Source organism: Aquila chrysaetos, chromosome 2 (assembly GCF_900496995.4).
Source record: "Aquila chrysaetos chrysaetos chromosome 2, bAquChr1.4, whole genome shotgun sequence".
Lineage (NCBI taxonomy): Eukaryota > Metazoa > Chordata > Aves > Accipitriformes > Accipitridae > Aquila > Aquila chrysaetos.
The window spans coordinates 72,544,537-72,563,961 of NC_044005.1; the positions used below are offsets into that span (position 1 = coordinate 72,544,537).

The 19,425-nt window shown below is 43.8% G+C and overlaps 1 protein-coding gene across 2 annotated transcripts; it reads right to left on the minus strand.

Annotated features, from left to right (window-relative positions):
• Positions 1 to 1,263: 1,263 nt before the first annotated feature.
• On the minus strand, positions 1,264 to 13,324 carry PRSS35 (serine protease 35). Of its 2 annotated transcripts, none has more exons than XM_030003974.1 (2): positions 12,914 to 13,324; positions 1,264 to 6,907 (listed from the first exon to the last, which is right to left on the minus strand). In XM_030003974.1, the coding sequence occupies exon 2, from the start codon at positions 6,890 to 6,892 to the stop codon at positions 5,651 to 5,653; it is 1,242 nt and encodes a 413-aa protein (XP_029859834.1). In that variant the 5' UTR covers positions 6,893 to 6,907; positions 12,914 to 13,324; the 3' UTR covers positions 1,264 to 5,650. The 2 variants fall into 2 exon arrangements, with proteins under 2 accessions (XP_029859834.1, XP_029859844.1); XM_030003984.1 differs by lacking the exon at positions 12,914 to 13,324 and adding an exon at positions 11,493 to 11,577.
• Between the last annotated feature and the right edge of the window lie 6,101 nt (positions 13,325 to 19,425).

The following is a 19,425-nucleotide window of genomic DNA, read 5'->3' on the forward strand; positions in this document are numbered from 1 at the left end:
GGCTTGGCAGTGGCCTGCAGAGGAGACAGCTGTCATCCCTGGGTCTCTCTTGTATTCCCTGCAGAGGGGCAGAGAAACACTTCTTGGGCACCAAGACATTCTCCCAGAAGGTGGCAAAAAGTAGACTCCGGCAATGAGAAGATTTAGATCCTGTTACCAGCCCCAGATGGACTTTGGTCCAGGTAATGAAGATGTCGATCCTATTTATTCCCCTATGGCCCTTGCTCCTCCCCCATGTAAGGACCACCAGAGCTGGCAGGGAAGCCCTTGCCAGACCCCTGTTAAATATTTCTTGTATTAGACACACTGTTAATCACTGCTGTAATCATTTCTAAACTTTCCATTAAATATTTCCAGCAGCTCTCATCCTTGCCAAAAATGTCTCCTTTTACTGTCAGTGACCAAATCAGCACCAGTTGCAAGGGCACAGAGTTAAGATAAAGCTGAGAACCGAGATTATAATATTTTATGCACTTTGAATTTGGCCTGGTTCAACAGCTCTCTGGGGTAGAAAATACAATAGCTAATAGCAGAAACAGAACTAATTACTTATTTCAGAATTAATAAGTTGTGGCATAGTCTGTGAGTCATTTCCTTGCTGAACCAATTTTTTTTTTACTCATCACATTTACTCATGGAGTAATTATCTTGAAGACAGGAGTAGACAGGGAGTTTTTTTCCCAGAACAAATTTAAAGAGACATTAATATCTTGTAAGACCATGTCCCAGATGATTCACTGATAACCTATTACAAACATTTACAGAATGGAGTTTGTGTAACACCACCATAGCTAACAAACTACATCATGACAGAGGAAAAGAAAAACAATAGAAAATATTTATTGACATAGTATGTCCATTGTATAATATCTTAATATAGCAAAGGTTTGCACTTTTTTTCCCAAATGAGTTGTCAAGTTGTGCAGTTAAAAAGATTATAAAAACATATTTTCTGAAGTTTGTTGTCAGTTTTTAAAAAGTTAAGAACATTAAAGAATCATCAAAGCTACCTCTGGAGGTTTTTAACCTAAATGCTATCTCACACTCGGAGAAAAAGGCTGGTGGAACAGAGACTCCAATATACTTCCAAATCCTTTGAGATTAGTGTGCAATTTTAAGCTTTCAATTTAACCATATTGCATTTTTTTTCCCCATTCATTCTTTAATCCAGGAATTTATAGATGGAAGTATCTGCAATATTCTGTGCTTTAAAATTAGAAGCAGTTGATTAAATTTCTACAAAGATACCAAACACAAACGGAAGGTATTTGAAAAATTTATTGGCTAGAATTTGTAGGTACATGCAAAAAATGGAGACGACATTTAAATGCTTCAAGTCTTAGATTTTTTTGTTTGTTGTTTTTTGTTTGGGTTTTTTGTGGGTTTTTTTGGTTTTTTGTTTTTTTGTGTTTTGTTTTGTGTTGTTTTTTTTTTCCAATGGGAAACAGCCTTTACAGGATTCCCAACAAAATTTCAGGTTTGAGAAACTTTCAAGTGAAAGAAACTGCCTTTAGTCACTACACTCTTGGTGAGCCGGTGTGCTGGGAAGTTCATGCTGCTGCGCCTTTTGGCCAGGACATGGATCTGTTGCTTCCCAAGGACCCTAAACAAGCACAGGGGTAATCCCTGCAACTTCGGGCAGGGATTGTAGCTCAGGGTCAAAAGCCCCTGCCTGCTAGTGGTCCCTGCCAGAACCTGAGCCCTCTCACAGCCCTTTCCTTGGTACTGTTGGCTGGGAAGAACAGCCTCATCTTTAACAGTGAAAGGGGATTGTTCATGCAACTTGCGATTTTTACAGCTTAATTTATACTGTTATGCCTTTACCAGCTGCCTACTCTTTCTTACAATAGGTCCCCCTGCTACCTCGCAGCCATTTCATCTGTTACTTTTCACACTTTCTTTATCCCTTGCATACCACCTCCGTCTTCATGGTCTTCTGTACCATCTACTTCTCTTGCTCTCTCTTTCTGTATTAATTGCTGTTTGCTGCCAGGTCATCCCTTATCAGCAGAATAGAAGGAACTCCACAGCTGCTTCTCTCCTCCACATGTAGATGAATTATTTTTTTACTTAAGCCATATTCTGTGCTGATTCATACTCCATACAGACTCATAAATCTGCACAATTTGGATGGTAAATTATAGACTGAGTCAAGGGGCTTCTTTAAGCAATTTTTAAAGCATCATGTACTCTATACCTCATATAACAGAAATAATTTTGCTACCTAACATTGTGGTTTTCTTTTGTTAAGATAATACAAACTTAAACTTAATTTTTCACATTGCAGATAATCCCCTTGACTTCCATCATATGTCTCAGAGCCTCAAATTAAACACATGCACAAATGCTTTGCAGAAGCTGGTCTGCATGTGTTAACAGTTTGTATATGAGGTTTATCTTTGGCCCAGGAAAAACTTGTTAATTTTACAAATTGCCAGTAGCCTCCTAGAAGAAAAGGGATTTGACTGAGTTTGTTTTTTCATAAAGCCAGGAATACAGTTAAAGAAAAAGACCTACTATAGCAACTCTTATGGAAAAGCATTAGCACTGATGAAAACAAGTGACATACACCCCGGTACTTGAAAGATGGAAAAATCCTTTGGGGAAACATCACAAGGACTCTGTCCCCTCCTGGGCTGGGAATCCAGCCTTGATGCTGGTGTCCTAGACAACAGCAGATCTGATCTACTAAGAACACCCCCTCCTCATATCTTCTTATTGATAACTAGATACTGACTGCAGGTTTTTTAAGGAAATCTGAGATGATCACAGCTCAGAAATTCTTGTCCCATTTGCAGTGGCTGGTACCAAGAGCTCTATGTGGGGCATTGACCTCCTGGGGTTGAGTGTAAGTACTCCATTTATGAACTATTTCAGAATTCCCTGTAGTAAGCAGTCACAATGCCTACATAAAGCATTTCCCTCCCTATTAGGCCAAGTGGCAGACTGAAATGTTGCCCAACATGCACATACAATAGGAATAACATTTTGTCCATGACTTCTTGTGCTTGTGTTCCCTTGCCTGAAGGCGCTGACCCAGTCAAAATGGCACATGTTCTGCAAGCCCGTATATTTGCATGTGTTTGTGCATGTGCACTCGGACACAGAGGCTTGAATGTATATATAGATTTGATTAATTTTTATGCCACTCTGGCCAGCCTCTTTAATCTCTTAGTACCATAAAATGAGGCACTGAGCATCTAACGATTATCCTCTGAGGATAAACATTTGTTATCAGCCTGGTATGAGAACTTCAGGTTGTGGCTGAGGTATTTATAGCAGATGTTTATTATAACAAGACCATTTGAAAGCTGACATCAACGTTTTTCATTCTTACCTTGTCCCTGATTCCCAAACTAAAAAAGAAATAATTTCTATTTCTGCTCCTAAGGACTACATCTAAATAAGACTCACCAAAACAAGGAATTTACTAAGCCACCTTATCTTGATCAGTTTTGGACCCAAATCAACAATGAGAATAACTGTAACAAAACCCATGGACCTAGGTTGACTTGCATTAGATTAATGATGTGGTACCTTATTTGTCACAATTACTATGGAAAGAGGCACTTAAGAAAAACATTACAGAGCCAACTAAAGAATATTGTAGGCCCATTGCATAGAGCAAGAGTATTAAATACTGGACTGAGGTGATTTAAAATTACTGTCAGCGAAGCCATATGTCTTAATAGAAATGTTAACAACAATAAAAAATAATTAACCTTAAAATCTTAGATATTGATTTCTAAACTTTAAAAATTATTATTAGTTTTCTGCAAACAATCACACAAAATAAAATAAAAAAAGAAAGGTTAGGTGTTCCCTGGAAAGGCTGACATTAAAAGAAATAGTTTCTTTTAAAGTGATATCTCTTCCAATTAATGAAATATTGCTAGAGTTATGGTATGGAAGCAAGTCTTAAATTTTTATGCTTTGGCAATAACATGACAAAGAAAGTTGCCTGCACATTCAAAGTGTCAGGTTTTATACTTTCAGTCATCTACAAAAAAGTGGGTTATTAAAAATGATCTTATTTCATCAAAAGATATTACAAGCATATTTTTAAAGATACCAATAAACAAATAGTATTTTAAAATCTTGTTATATTTTTTTCTTCTGCATAGGAAGAAAATGTATTTTGGTCAGCATAAACTTATGATCAAAAAAATGAAATATTATGGTGGTGAATAATCTTAAAAATATTGAAACTCAAAGGATATCATTGGAAATATACAGTATCATTTTATGTTATTAGATTAACATAGCACCATAACAGTTCTGTGTGCTTCAAAATCTTGATATAAAATAAAAGATATAGACTTGTGTAGCAATCAACAACAATTTTTAAAAAGGTGATTTGTGTTTAAAGGTGTGTAAAAGTCAAGCTCACTTTGTGTTTTCATTAAACATATGGTTCAGCAAACATATTGAATCAAATTATTTGCTAACTACTGCTGCTACCTAGCAGGATATCTGTTATAATGTACAGGATAGTTCTTCTACCATTCAGAAGGTGATATAATTTAGTTGGGAGAAATTTTTAGTTTAACCTTGTAACTCATGTTGAGGTGGAGTCTGAATATAACATGATTAGAACTACCCATTTTGCAAAACCATATAAAGCCAAACTAAAATATTGCTTTCCAGCTCCCAGTCTAATACATACTATCCTACCTATGAAGCTGAACTCATATAAAAGTAATTTATAAAAACTGCAAAAATGGTTAGCACCCAAAAAATCTATCATCATCTGTGAAGCTCTAAATGATTGTCAAATAGCCACTTCAGAAGTCAGTGACTTCTCCCAATTGTAAAGCTAAACGTTTGACTAGAAACTAAACCTACAGCTCACCAAATACTAATTGGAATGCAAATGCATGTGTTTAAGGCTTCTGTAGCTTCTCAAAGAAGATTTAAAGGCATTCAATTATGTCCTGATGTTTCTTCTTCTTCCAAACATGGACACTTCTATGTTCATTGATTTCTTTTTGCTGTTTTTATTGAGCAATGAGGTGAAACTTGTCTTTAGAGTCTAACCCTCAGCTACAGAAATGTGGGGTTTCCATGGAAGTGTTCCTGCAGCAACCAGAGGAGGAAGTTTTCCAAACTAACAAGCATGAACTAGACCGCTGCTTCTCAGCATGGAGCTGTGGTCTTTAGAGAATGGCAAAATAATGTCTTGGTCTCGTGCAGTTCTCTGGATCATTCTGTACACACAGTAGTGTGCTGCATGCACAACTTGCATTTGAAGAATTGGAACAGAACCCTGAGAAAAGCAAATCCATTGGAAAAATAGATATTGTTTAATAATACCAGCTTGAGATGTTTCAATCCTTCCCTTGGAAAAAAATGACAAACAGGTGTAGCCATTTTTTTCTGATGTGAATTATTTGAATTTATCACAATTGCAAACATAAATATAGTTTGGGATTTTAAGTGCATATCTAGGGTTGATTACAATTAGAAATATTCTGTTTGACAATTCTACCCATCCCCCAGCAATTCAGCATTTCTCAAGTCACCATAACATTACTTGTGAGCTTTGAGTTCAAAAACATCCTGATGTGGAGTGATGTTCTTCCAGCAACTGCTGCAGCAATCTTTCACTTTATGGTAATACGGGTGCTAAGCGAGTCACGTTCAGTTCTCTTCAGCCTCGTGTGCAATTCTCATCATTCCCATGTATCCAGAAGCAAATCTGGGCATATTTGAGAGGAGTAATTCTTACCGCTACATTGTAATCCTGCTGTTCACCATTGACATCCACCCACTGATGGCCGGAGTAAACAGCGATGATCTTGCGTTTCCACTTCTTTTTGTTTGGCTCCTTAAGACGGAGATAGACACCAGATCCAGTGGAGCCGGGCTCAGCATCACAGTACTGATAAAAGAGATCATTGGATTCATCAGAAATGCTACAAAATCTATAGACCAGCTGCCCAGATCGATCATTGTCAAAACCCGAGAAGTGGATCATGCTCCCAGGCATCATTTTGATTGTTGGGCTGATTCCCAGCTCCATGTATTTCCTTTTGTGGGGACGCTTGAGCTCAAGAACAGCATAATCATAATCCAGGGCAATATCCCCAGAGACACCCTTAAACCAGCCTTTTGGGATGTGGGTACTCTTCACCCTCGTCCACTGGAAGGAGGGCATGCCATCTGAGCTCCCCTGCTTCCTCCCAGATCTCCTCTGCTTTCTCCCACCACCCTTGGATTGTCGCCTTAGTTCTGTGGCAACGTCGGGATCCTCTTGGGCCGCAGAAACTTCTCTCCTGCTTCTTCTAGTGCCTTTGCGTTTCCTGCCGTCGCCTCTGGATTTTGTCTTCAAAAGGCCCACCCTCAGTCTTTTGCTGCCCTTAACGTAATCCTTGCCGTTGTGCAGACAGTGGGCAGCTGTTAGCACGTGCTTGGGGGAAATGAGAATGCCACTGCAGCCGGTGGAGATCTTCACAGCTGTGTTGAACGGAAAGTTGGTCATAAACCGCTTGTCGTAGATGCTGAACCTACTGTCTGTTCCATATATCTGCCTCTTCTTTCTCAAAGACCTTCGTGTTGTTGCGTTTCCAGCTGGGTCAAGCACTAGTCCGAGGACATTCACTTCAGTCAGGGTCCGTGTGCCGTTTTCAAAAATGGTCTCATAGGATAAGAGGTCCTTCAAGTCAGACAGGCTCGGCACTGGCAATTTTCTTTGACATTCAATTCCACATACACTGTTCAGCTCTAATTTGGTTTTTGCTTCAAATTTAGGGCTGTCAAGGGAGAAAGTTCTTTCGCTCACAATCTGGGGGATCTTCTTTAAGTGCCAAGTAAAATCTTCTTCAGTTTCTGTTCCATTAGTGAGACCCAATATAGGTATGAAAAATATGAAGAGCAGTAACATGTGCTCCATTTTATCTATTGTTTTCTAAAACAAGAAAGAGAGATTTGAAAATACGCATTGGAAATATACACAATTATCTTAGTATCTTCAAAGTACAGTCATGCAATATTAGCAGTGACATCAATGGAACAGAATTTCACACTCTGCTCAAACTAGAAATGCCTCAGATATTCCCTGTATTGCCTCTGATGTTTCCAATGGTCTCTAGCAAGATGGGTGTGGACGAGTCAGCCAGCATCCATGCTGAGCTACCTACTGGAAGGTGGAAACAGCCGAGTTTTACCTGCTTTTCCTTCAGTGGGGCAGTAGTTGGAGTCATTCCACTCTGTGCAGTGCCCTGTTTTTATTTGTGCCGTAGGAATGCAATTATGTTTTACGCTTCTGCTTCTTTCCTCTATAGCTACTGGTTGTAGGTAGAACGTGGTTGAAAACCACCAATGTATTCAAAAGTCACATACAAAAGTTGGAAACCAGGCAGAGATGGACAGACAGACTACACTCAAGAGACTTGGGAACCCTTAGGAAAACAGACCAGTTGTGATCTTGCATGTAATGCCCCAAAAGTGGCAACTTTAAGTGACCTAAAAGTCACCAATGGTTCTGCATTACCCACCCAGCTGAGACCTGTGAGTCTGCCTGCTATGGAGAATGGCACTTTGCTAACTGCTCTCCCAAGGAACCAACTTAGAAAGATCTGCTTTCCCCTTTCAAAGTTTATGTTGTCTGGATGTGACAAATGGAGCAATTTAGGTACCTAAACAAGGTGGCAAGTCCCATTTTAAATGTTTTCAGCTTCCGCTGCTCTGACAGGCATGGGTCTCCTGCAGATCCTGCATTGTATCCCCTGTGTGCTGTGGCCACCAAAACCTCATTCACTTCCTATGCATGGCTACCTGTATCTCTCTCAGGATGTCAGAGAATTTCAAAATCCATGGTTGGGAGGGACAGATGATTGAGGAAAGTAGAAGGTTGCTGGTCTAGAGGAGTCTTCTGGTTATATACAGGCAGGAAAGCCTGGCCAAGTAGCAGGGACAAGTCTGCTGACTCATCACATGCCTTTTTCCTACAGGATCCCACAAAGGCTGCAGGAACTGTGCTGTCTGTGCCTTATGGTCACATGTGGAAAGCCCCACCTAGATGGGGTGATGCACGACGCAAAGAGCTAATACTTTAAATGGGAAAGACAAAAAGCAGTATTATTCCCATCTGTAGTTGGGAAACATGCAGAAAGAATGTAAAATTGTTAGAAGTCTGTGGCAGAGCCAGAAACTGAACCCAGAAGTCTTGATTCTGAGCTCAAAACATTACTGAAAAGACCATTTTTCTCCTTTGGCAGTAGTGATGTCAGTGGCATTAACCAACTACTGGCTGCTGCCATTGGGAAAGCTGCGCTGTGTTCTCATATCCTTCATTCCAATTACATGGAAACCTCAGCTGTGCAGAAAGAAAGGGCCTATGATTAAACTTTAAAAGCCAAGCAATTCAAGGGTATGTATGTGGTTAAGCTCTCTGGTTTACATTGTAATGGAAGTGTAAGCCAGGGCAAAGATAACTGCTTTCCTTTTCTTGAGCTTAGTTTACAATAATATGAGTACTGCTATCCAGTTAAACAGCCTGGTCACAAGCTAGCTAAAGATCTAGCATGAAAAAAAGAGAAGTATGTGTGCAACATGGTAAAAGAAGTGGTAACATCACTTTAAAAGCTGTTTAATGGGCCAATGACTCCTATAATTTTGAGGCATCTTCACCATATAGACATAGTTCTTAGGTATAAGAGGTAACAGTTACCACTTTTTAGCTAACTAAGCACTACAACTCAAACACAGCTTGTTGCTTCTGATGCCAAATTCAGAGGGTGGTTTTGTTTCAGCATAATTTTTGATGCTTTTCAGCTTCGCCTGCATGGAACGCCAACTTTGACGTGGGGTTTACTTACTAGGATATGCGTAAAACACATTTTACAACACAGTATAAAGATACCCACCCTGGCTTTAAAGTAGCTAACTCAGGTTTTGGAGAAGATGTGTGGACTTTTTCATAAGACATCTGGAGATTATAGTGACTCACAGGCCTAAGCTCTGGGGTGTATGCAGTCATACTAAAAGATATCTGAAGGTCTTGAAAGCAGAGCAGGGTCATCCCAGGCGCAAGATTTTGCAGAGAGACACCAATTGACCATACCAGTCTAGGTTATTGGTATAGCAGAAATGCACATATTTAAACATTAACTTTTATATACAAAATTACCTTCAAAGTATTGTTTTGGTTATTGCTTAATTAGTACTAAATTTGACAAGGAATGATAATTTTACATATGTATGGATAAATGATAAGGTGTCAAAATAAAGAAATACTATGATGAGAACATAAGTAAGCTTTCCTGGCCTGACCAAAATCCACTTTGCCTAAAATCCTGTTTCTGACACTGGCCACGTGAGATGCCTGCAGTAGAGCCCACGAATAGGGCAACCATGTATGTCCCTTCTCCCTCATAGTCTCAGCTTACAGGAAACCTCGGTGGGTTTCTTTTCCACAGTTGCCCAGTGTTCCCTTGAACCCATATAAAATTTTATATCCACAATGTTCTGCATCAAGGAGTTCCACAGCTTAACTACATGTTGTATGAGGAAGCAAATCCTTTTCTTTATTTTCAGCCTGTCACAAACTAGCATGGTTTGATGATAAGTAATGCGATATTAATGCGGAAAAGCTGGTTTTAATTTGCTTTGCCCTAATACAGCTGTTGAACAGATACAAGGTATTAAGAAACCCAGTTGTTCTGTCAGGCTCGAGAATGCCTTTTCTATGTTCTTTCCTAGAATACTCTTCCCCTTCTCAGCCCTTCCTCAGGGTCTGGGTATTTGGTATTTCTCTGTAGCTGAATTTTGTGAGACCTAAGGAAAGTTCATTCACTAACTGCTAGTTCATATACAAAGTCTTAGAGGTGCCTGGGTTGATGTCATTCCACTGCGGTGGCTGAAGTCTTCCCAGCTGGACCCATAACTAACTTCACTTTATAGAGAGACTTTCTGCAAGCAAATGGGTGGAGTACTATGGCTCCCTTCCGCCACTCTTTAAAAAGAAAAAAACCAAAACACACAACCCTCAATAGATGCATTGGAGCCTCCCAGTTGAAATACTATACTCAAGTGCTCACTACTTACAAAGGCAGTCTTGGAAGCCAAGATTTTCATCATTTATAATGAACCACTTGTTGCTCATAATGAACTAACTACACTTCAGTAGAACTGGAAGAAGTCCAAGCCGAGGAACTTGATGAAAATGGTAATTCTCATTACAGATCAGAGCAGTGGTCCTACTAGGCAGCATTGTCATTTACACCCATGCACTTAAGCTCTGTTTACTAACCCGATCTCTACCATTTAAGCAAGGCCAACCTCAAGCATAGGCAACGTCAGCGGTTGCCATGGCCCAGTACAGGTTGCCAGCAAGGGGGGAACACAGGGGTTCCTCTTGCCAGACAATGGGGATGGAAATGTGTAGACGGCTGCAAAGGCACTTTTGCAGGGTGAGAGAAGGGCAGAGAGAATACAGCCTCCAGAGGACAGACGAAAGGCCCTGAGAAGGCTACAAGCTAGATGCAAGAAAAAACCCTCAACATCTTACTCATACTTTCTGCCACGCTGTTCTCCACTCTTCCTCCAAACCCCAAGCTGCTCTGCCCTGTCCTTTCCTTCGCTCCTTTTGCATACAAATTTTGGGTTGGCTTACAGTAATTAGAAGCCTTGAGTCAGCTGTCTTTATGGTAGGATGAATTGCTTCAGAGAAGACAAAAGTAGATGGAAACTAGAAAGTGAGAGAGAGATCACCAGCTCCATGAAAATGTTGAAATTCTTCCTCCAGTTTCCAAACCCAGCTGATAACAGTGAGGATTCCCTGCTTGGTGGCATTCCAGCTGCCAGGCGTATGTATACAATTAAAAGTATTTTCAGTTCTTCTCACTTTCTGCTTCTAACATCAAATCTTTCTCCATTCACAGCACAAAACCTACCCATGTCCTAACTTTTCAGGATATTCTTCAAATATTTTGTCAGTATAACCTTTCTTACTCCAGCAGAATGCAACTCAAATGCTCAGGGGTAGGCTTGTAGTCAAGCAGAACTAGAGTATCTTTCTTTTCAGGCTACCCCAGCGTGAATTTGCATGTCAGTGTAGCTCAGACAGAAGAAAAGTTGTGTCCAGCTACCTGGTAGCATTTTATCTTGGTCTGTTCAGTGCAGCCTCTGCTCTGGGGTTTCCTTCTTACTGTAGGAAAGTCAGCACATTTCAAACTAAGCTTACATAATTTTAAACACAATTTTCAGACCATAAAATATTAGAGGCTGCTACACTAACCAGCTCCTTTAACTGCTTTTGGCCTTATTCTTGAAATGGCCTGAAAGTTGGAATTCACAGTTCTGCTCTGACAAAGCAAAACAGAGAACAAACACTGGAAATCTCACGCTCCCTGGAAGAAACCATTACCCTAACCTTATCCGCCACTGCCCCCTTCACTCCTCCGGGTGTGCTCACTCTATATATTGGTGCACAGATTTCGTCCTCCACTCCGACTTATGGAGAAAACCCCACCTCGACTCCTGGTTCTTACAAAATTTAAGCAGCGTCAGTAGGCATCAGAAGAACTAATTGTACACGGCAGGCGTGACAGCTCGTTTCTGAAATCCCACACGCAGGGGGAAATAAAGAAAGGGGGGATGATCGGCCACGGGGAGAGGGGCTTCACCTCCGACGGGGTTTTCCCTTTCCCGGCCGCCCCCGCCGCGGCCGCGGGGCGGCGCGCCCGGACAGCCGGCGGCCGGCCCGGCTTAATTAACCCTCTGCCTGCGATCCCCCGGGTCCCGGGCTGGCCCCCCGGTAGCCCCCGCTCCTCCCAACCCTCCCCGCCGCCGGGCTCTTCTCCCCGCTCCTCCGGGCCGGTGGAGAGGGGAGCGAGGGGGGGGAGGTCGCGTCCCGGCCGCTGCTCCGCCGCGGAGGGGCAGCGGGGGGTCGAGCCCTGCCAACCGGGGCGGCCCCGGGCAGCGGCCCCCGGGACGGGAGCGGGCGGGCACCGGCCGGGAACCAGCCGGAGGAACGGCGGGGACGGGAGCGGGGGGCTTTGCTGGGATGACCGCTTTTCCGCTGCCCGCTCCGCTTCTGCCGGCCGCTCCTACTACGCATTAGCATGTTAAAGCGCAGGGTTTTCCTGGAAGAAGCCGAGGGTCTGGAGAGGAAGGCTTTAACTCGACAGCTCTCTAGCCATCCCCTGGTCCTGCTTTCCGTAGGAGGCTCTGCTTTTCCGCGTCTCATCCAAAGGAGTTCCCTTTCTCCAGAGCCTGCAAGTTAAATACCTTGGCACGGCTTTTTTTGCCATTCCAAGATAAATCTGCTTCCAGCAGTGACGAATCTGGATGAAATTAGTGTCAATTCCAGAAGAGCGCGGGGATGGTAGCGCGAATACTGAGGGGATGAATCAGAATTAAAGGAGAGGTTGTTTTGAAGGGTGAAGAAGCTGCTTGCCTGCTCCCCGCGGAAGACACAGCGCAGAGGGAAACCCCTGAAAGCCCAATAAATACGCCCCTTGCATCCGTCCCGTTAGCCGCCTTGTGAAACCAGCTTCAAATGAATAATAATAATTGAAAAAAAAAAAGGACCGAAGAAACGTGTCACGTTTTAGCCCTATCAAAAATATATCCGCCAGGCTAAAGAGGCAGGAGCTTTATACAAAACCCTTCAGCTGCCCGGCCCGAGGTACTGACATCGCTCAGCTTCATCATTTTTTTAAACGACCCGTGTAGGAAGAACGACATCGCAAAAAACCGATCACCTTACGGACGTTACCTCGGACTGCCCCGGTCCCCGGACCCGAGCCGCCCTGTTCCCGGCCCCGGGCAGCCCCGACCCGGGGCAGCCACCCACCCCCTCAGCCCCCATCCCCAGCTCGCAGCCTGCCCGCCCAGCGCTGCCCCGACCGGGTCTCTCGGGGCAGTCTCTCCCCCGGCGGCCGGCGTCGGGAAGGGTTTACTTTCATACCTGGCACCCCCGCAGGAGGAACGGAGGGGAAGGCGGCCGCAGACCCCGGGGCGCAGGCTCCCCGCTCCGCTCCGCGCCGCCCGCCCGCCGCCCGGCGCCCACGGCTACTGAGGACGGGGCGGGGGGAGCGGCCAGGTCTTCCCAGGCGGGGGAGGGGATGGAAAAAAGGGAAAAAAAAGAAAAGAAAAAGGAGGCGAGAGGGAGGAGGCCGGGAGGGCGAGAGGGGGAGGGCCGAGGGGAGCAGAGCGGAGGCAGATCCCGGTATCTCCTCGGCTGGGATGGGATGGGATGGGAAGGGAAGGGAAGGGAAGAAGGGGCTCTGCCTGCGGGGCGGGGAGGCGCATCGCCCCGGGAGAGGCTTCCTCCCGGCGCCGGGCGGAGAGCCGGGGTGACCCACACAGGGCCGGGGCGGGGGGAGGCGGAGACAAGCGGGGAGGCGGAGGGACCCCGTCCCGGGGGGGAATGGCGGGAGGACGCCGCACCGCCCGCACCTGCGTGGGGCCGGGGCTGCCGGGCACGATGAGGGAGGGCCGCTCCGCCCTGACCCGTCGTAGGGCTCCTGGGGAAAGCGAGGAGCGGCTGCCGGCTCCGCAGGAGGCTCCTCGGGCCGGGATGGGGCTTGCGGCTGCGGGACATGGCGTTCCACTGACCCGTGGCCTGCCCGCGCCTCCCTGCCCTCGCCCCTCAGGGACCCTCCTGGCCCCGCTCCTCAGGGTGCCCTTCTCCTCAGGGTGCCCTTCTCCTCAGGGACCCTCCTGGCCCCGCTCCTCAGGGTGCCCTTCTCCTCAGGGACCCTCCTGGCCCCGCTCCTCAGGGGTGCCCTTCTCCTCAGGGTTCCCTTCTCCTCAGGGACCCTCCTGGCCCCGCTCCTCAGGGGTGCCCTTCTCCTCAGGGTGTCCTTCTCCTTAAGTACCCTCCTGGCCCCGCTCCTCAGGGTGCCCTTCTCCTCAGGGTGTCCTTCTCCTTAAGTACCCTCCTGGCCCCGCTCCTCAGGGTGCCCTTCTCCTCAGGGTGCCCTTCTCCTCAGGGACCCTCCTGGCCCCGCTCCTCAGGGGTGCCCTTCTCCTCAGGGTGTCCTTCTCCTTAAGTACCCTCCTGGCCCCACTCCTCAGGGTGCCCTTCTCCTCAGAGTGCCCTTCTCCTCAGGGACCCTCCTGGCCCCGCTCCTCAGGGTGCCCTTCTCCTCAGACTGCCCTTCTCAGGGACCCTCCTGGCCCTTCTCCTCAGGGTGCCCTTCTCCTCCCCAGCCCTCAGGGCCTCAGAGGCCAGGTGAGAAGCACCTCCCTCCATTTCTTATCACTTCACCCCTCTCTTTCTGCCTTCCCCTTCCCTTGGTGTCCCTTTTGTCTCCCCTCCCAAGGCAGCAAGCTTTGGGTGGTCGTCTCCGCTCCATGGATCAGCCCCTGCACTACAAGTTCCTCCCCAAAGCTTTCCACTGCTGCATAGACGCGCGGTGTGAAGAGCTCATTCACTAAGCGCTTTTGCAAGGGCTTAACCTGAGTAGTTGCAATGAGCTCATCTGCTGAAAACTCGGCTCACACTAGACGAGGGCCCACTGATTTGCCAAAACCGGCAGGAAATTTGTGGCATTGCTAGAGATCAGACTGAGATCTCCAGAGTGCTGTTCCATTGTCTTAATCGTAGGCATATCCTTCCTTTAAAAGACAACTTCTGAGATTTAGTGGGCCCAATTAAAATATAACCAAAATATAATTAGGTTGGAAATAAGGCTTTGGCCAGCAACTGCACCCTGCAGTTTCATTTTGCAGACTGAGGTTGATTTCTTCAAAAGGTAAATTTTGTTCGCAGTTCTGTTTTTGTTGTTACTTGTGTGTACAACTTAAAACCAAAGTGTAATAATAATTATTCATGTGCCTGAGAAAACGAGCTGAAGAATTCCCAGTTTAATTAACAAGGCAAGACAGAAATGAGTATAAGGTAGTTAAGTTTTACAAGCAATTTCTTGAACAAAAGAGCTTCCATACTGGGCAAGACCAAGGGCTTTGCTGGGCCAATATCGTGTTGCATTAGTAAAGGGCAAGGTCATGCCTTTCCAGCAATTCCCTGCTACCAATATTTCAAACTCAGAGATTTTCTGAAGCAGATGTAGTTTCCATGATCTTAGTAACCTTCACTGGATTTCTCAGTCAGGCACTTGCCCATCTTCCCTTAAACCTACATAGATCTGTAGCATCTACAACCTGCTGTGGTGACAAGTTCCACGGGTCAGCCATGTGTCTGCAAAAACCTAGGATTCTAGCTAAGTTGGCTGTGCTTTACATGAAAGACACTCCTGTTTTCCATCCTACTGCTGACACACAGGGACCAGAACAGCATCCGAAGGATGATGTGGCCAAACGCTTCTTGGCAGAGGCAAGTAGAAAACAAGGAGCGGCAGCTACTTTCGTTGGGTAGCTGTGTTGAGCAACAACTGCAGCTTGGGAGGTTCAGGCTGGACATCGGGAAAAATTTCTTCACCGAAAGGAACATGCAACACTGGAACAAATTGCCCAGACGAGTTGTGGAATCGCTGTCCTTCGTAGTTTCCAACACTCAGCTAGATGAAGCCACAGCTGACCTGATCTAGTGTTGGCAATAGTCCTGCTTCAACAGGAAGGTTAGACTGGGTTACCTGCAGAGGTCCCTCTCAACCAATATTTCTATTATTCTTTACCTATACAGAAGATGCAAGCAAAATACGGATTTCTGTGGCAGCAAAAAGATATTCTTTGTTTAGTTCTCTACTGATTTCTTAACACTTCCTAGTATTTTTTATTTTTTGGCAGCTGTTGAACACCAGGCTGGTGTTCCCATGGAACCATTTTCATAACTCCAGGATTCTCTCTCCTAAGAAGTAATGAGCAGATCAGAACCTGCCTTTTCATACCTGAAGTAAAGAACATTTTCCCCTTGTGCACCAGTTTGCATTTATCTACATTGAACTCCATCTGACATCTTATTGCTCAGTCACTCCCTTCCATAAACTTGTCTGCAGATCTTCAAGGTTGTCTCGTCTTTATTAACCTAAATAACTTGATAGCCTCATCAGACTTTGTGACCTGACCACTTATCCTCTTTCCAGATCATTTATGAATATTTATGAATATGCTGAATAGTGCAGGGCACAGCAGATTGTTACTGGTAACCTATCATCCCTACAAAAAACCTGATCCCTTACTCCTGTATTTTGTTTTCTGTCTTTCAGAAAATTAGGCTAGCAGAGGTTTGTTTCTGTTTATTGAACTCTAGGTGATGGGATCAGTGTGCTTCTACTGCATCACTCCGCTTGCGCCTGCATTTGGAATCTGGACTGGGTCTTTCATTTAATGCTTTCTTTTTTTACCTGAAAGACTGGCTAATAATAATAGAGTTGACTCCTGCTTTCACACTCCTCTTTCTTCTCAGACGACACTCATTGAAACCTCTCAAGATAAATGAACACTGTAAAAAATTGTTTTAGAAAAATTAGAATACATTTATGAGCATAACTTATATTTTTTTTAATTATTTAAAACCATTTTTTCTTGAATCCTGTTTCATTACTAATATTTTATTTCTTGCAATAATAAGATTATACATTTTGGATAAGTCTTTGTAAAAATTTAGAGGTTTTTTTTAAAAAAATAATTATCACATTAAAAATTTTCTCAATATATAGTTTGCAAAAGACATGAGGAATATATATTTCAGAGTACTGATTCTTTAGAAATACACTGTATAACATACATGCTAGGGCTGTAAAAATATAATGATTGGAAAGGTTCCAGCATGCTAATTTTATCCTTCAGAAGTAATTTTATCTCATTAGAAGATTAGTGAGCCCTTTTGGTATTCCTACATGTGCCAGAAATAAGTTTGACATCATATACCAACTGAGAGATGTTTGCTTGGTACTGAGCCTTGAAAGACTGATACCTAAAATTTAAAAAAACCCAACCAACCAAACAAAAAAAAGTGTCAGAGAAAAAAATAAAGCAAATCTGCATTAATGTCAAGAAGGTACTGACTTCTATCAAAATTCTTCCTGCGTATCTACAAAGAAAAAAAAGAAAAAAAAGAAAGTTTTACCATCAGACTTGTACCCTGTATTTGAGTGAATTCACAGAACTGTAGTATTCTTACCTTAGGGTAGATAGTCCACAAAATGAGCTACAAAATGTTTCCTAATAAGATTCTCCTAGATTTTTTCAGGTAGAAATTTGAGATAGGAGCTTCAACTTTCCCTGTGGGCAACATAGCCTGAGCGTGGATGTACTGTCTGGGCAGCCGCTCCTGGAATGTCATCTGGCCTAACGATGCTGGAGGAACTCACTCTCCTCTCATGTGGGTCTTGCGCACATGTGAAAAATGTTTGATCGTAGCAACAACGTGCCTTGTCTGCAATCTCCGAATTGTATTCCATGTAGTGCATTATGCCTCAGCAGGCAGATACACCTACCCACAGAACATTCTTTCACATATGACTTATGGGAAGAGAAAACAGGCAGGTGCAACTCAGGAAAACCAAAATGAGGTTCATAGATGTCAAAAAGAATACAAATGCCTATAACCAAATTAAAAGTTCAGTGCATAGTCCCTAGCCTTACTCCACAACTAGTCAGCTTTAATCTCTTCCTTTCTTCTCTTCAGTCCTTCCTGCACTCACGTATACACGTACACACATGCTTTATTCCAAAACTAGTGATTACTTGGGTAGTGCAGGTAGCTCCCTTTCTTTCACCCTTTAATTCTCAAGCTGCATCTGGATACTCTTCCAGCTCAGGTGATATCATACAATTCACTTCCTTTCTACATTTCTTGTCCCAGGAAGACCATTTTTATGAGCTTAACACTTTTCCAGTCCCCAAACACCAAGCTTGGGATAACTCATTGGCTCATGATGAATGGATGTGAGATAATTCCTACTGCTTTCAGAACAAAGGGATGTGAAATACAATGGATCTTTCTTACAGGATCAAGAATGGTCTCCATGGTAGTGTCTCTTCTGTGGCAGCTTGTTGCCACAGAAGCCCTTTTGTTTTGTGGACCAGTTGAGGTTGGTTATTGTGCTGTTCAGAGGTTCCTGTGACACAATGCTGACCGGTTAGACTAAAACACTGAATGAAACAGACCTCTGTTAGAGACCCTGGCTTTGAGGACTTGGAAAAGATGCAAGAACTGCAATAAATTGCATCATTTTTTAAGAGTGCGCACAGTGAGGACAAAGAGGACGACAACAGCATCGCTAGTTCAGGAGGATTCTGCATAGACCAGTGGACTATCATCGCAGTACAGGCTGGTGAGGTAATTATTCATTTTAAATTGGGTATAGGTGTACAAGGGAGCATGGTGCCTGAAACAAGGATATTAGCAATGAGTGCAGTGTGGTCAACACAAGAACTTAAGAGATGAAAAGAGGAAGGAGGGATGTGAAACTCGAGGCGTCTAGTTGTGACCTGATTTTCATAATATGAATTTATGAACTAGATATATAGGTAAATAGACTTGAAAAAAACCGCTTTGTAGTTGTACAGAAATGAAGTCCCATTTCTGACTTAAAACTATGTCAAGCTTGTGGTCAAATCAAGAGGATGCTTTCTTCAGGCAGCAAGTAAAAATAAACGTGGGTACGTCTAAGCATGTGACCCAGAGGAGAGAGGCTCTTCTGACTGTGCAGAATGGAAGTGAGTTAATAGCCCAGCCACCACCCATCTCCTGCCTTTTATCATTTTTGTCTCCTCCTCGAACAGCAGTTGAAAATGAAGTTGGTCAGGCTTGTTGTTCTGACATTCATATGTTTAGTAGAAAAGCAGAGTCGATTGTTCACTCGTCATTGCTAAAAGAGCAAAGCCTACAATTCTTACCTGATGTGTAGCATCATGGAGATTATATATAAAGTGAACATTTTCCTCAAGGAAAATTTCCACAAGGAGAGGTGCTTCTGGAGATGTGTCAGATGGCAAATATTTTTATACACACTATGTGTTGGCAGGTTGCAGGCAGGTACTGTTAAGGAAAAAAAAAAAGCCCACACCATTTTTGTGAGCATACTACTTTGAAGGAAATGGTTTCCTCCAACTGGCATTCCCATTGCACTCAGCACACCAGCAACTTTACTGGAAAATCAGTGAACTGTAGATGGTAATACAGCATACTATGATATGGATAAATGACATTCTGATGTGAGGAGAAAAGAAGTGCATGACCAGAGACTCTGAGAATCTTTGGAAAAAAACTCGACTTTGCCTGGCTAAAGCAGAATATTCATTCCCTCCCCAAGCCTCTAAATTCCTATAATGGAAACAGCATACCGCAGAGGAAAGTTAATAGAGTGATGTTGACATGTTAGATAAAATAAGATTTTAGCTACCATCAGCATGATTGACCCAACAGAGGGGAAAGAGATTCCAGGGAAAGATGAACTGGCGAGGGACATGGTGCCTAATTTCGCTATTCAAACCAGCAGAGGGTCAGTGGCAGTGAAATACACATCTTAAAAAATCTGAGAAATCAGAGGAATTAACAGCAATATG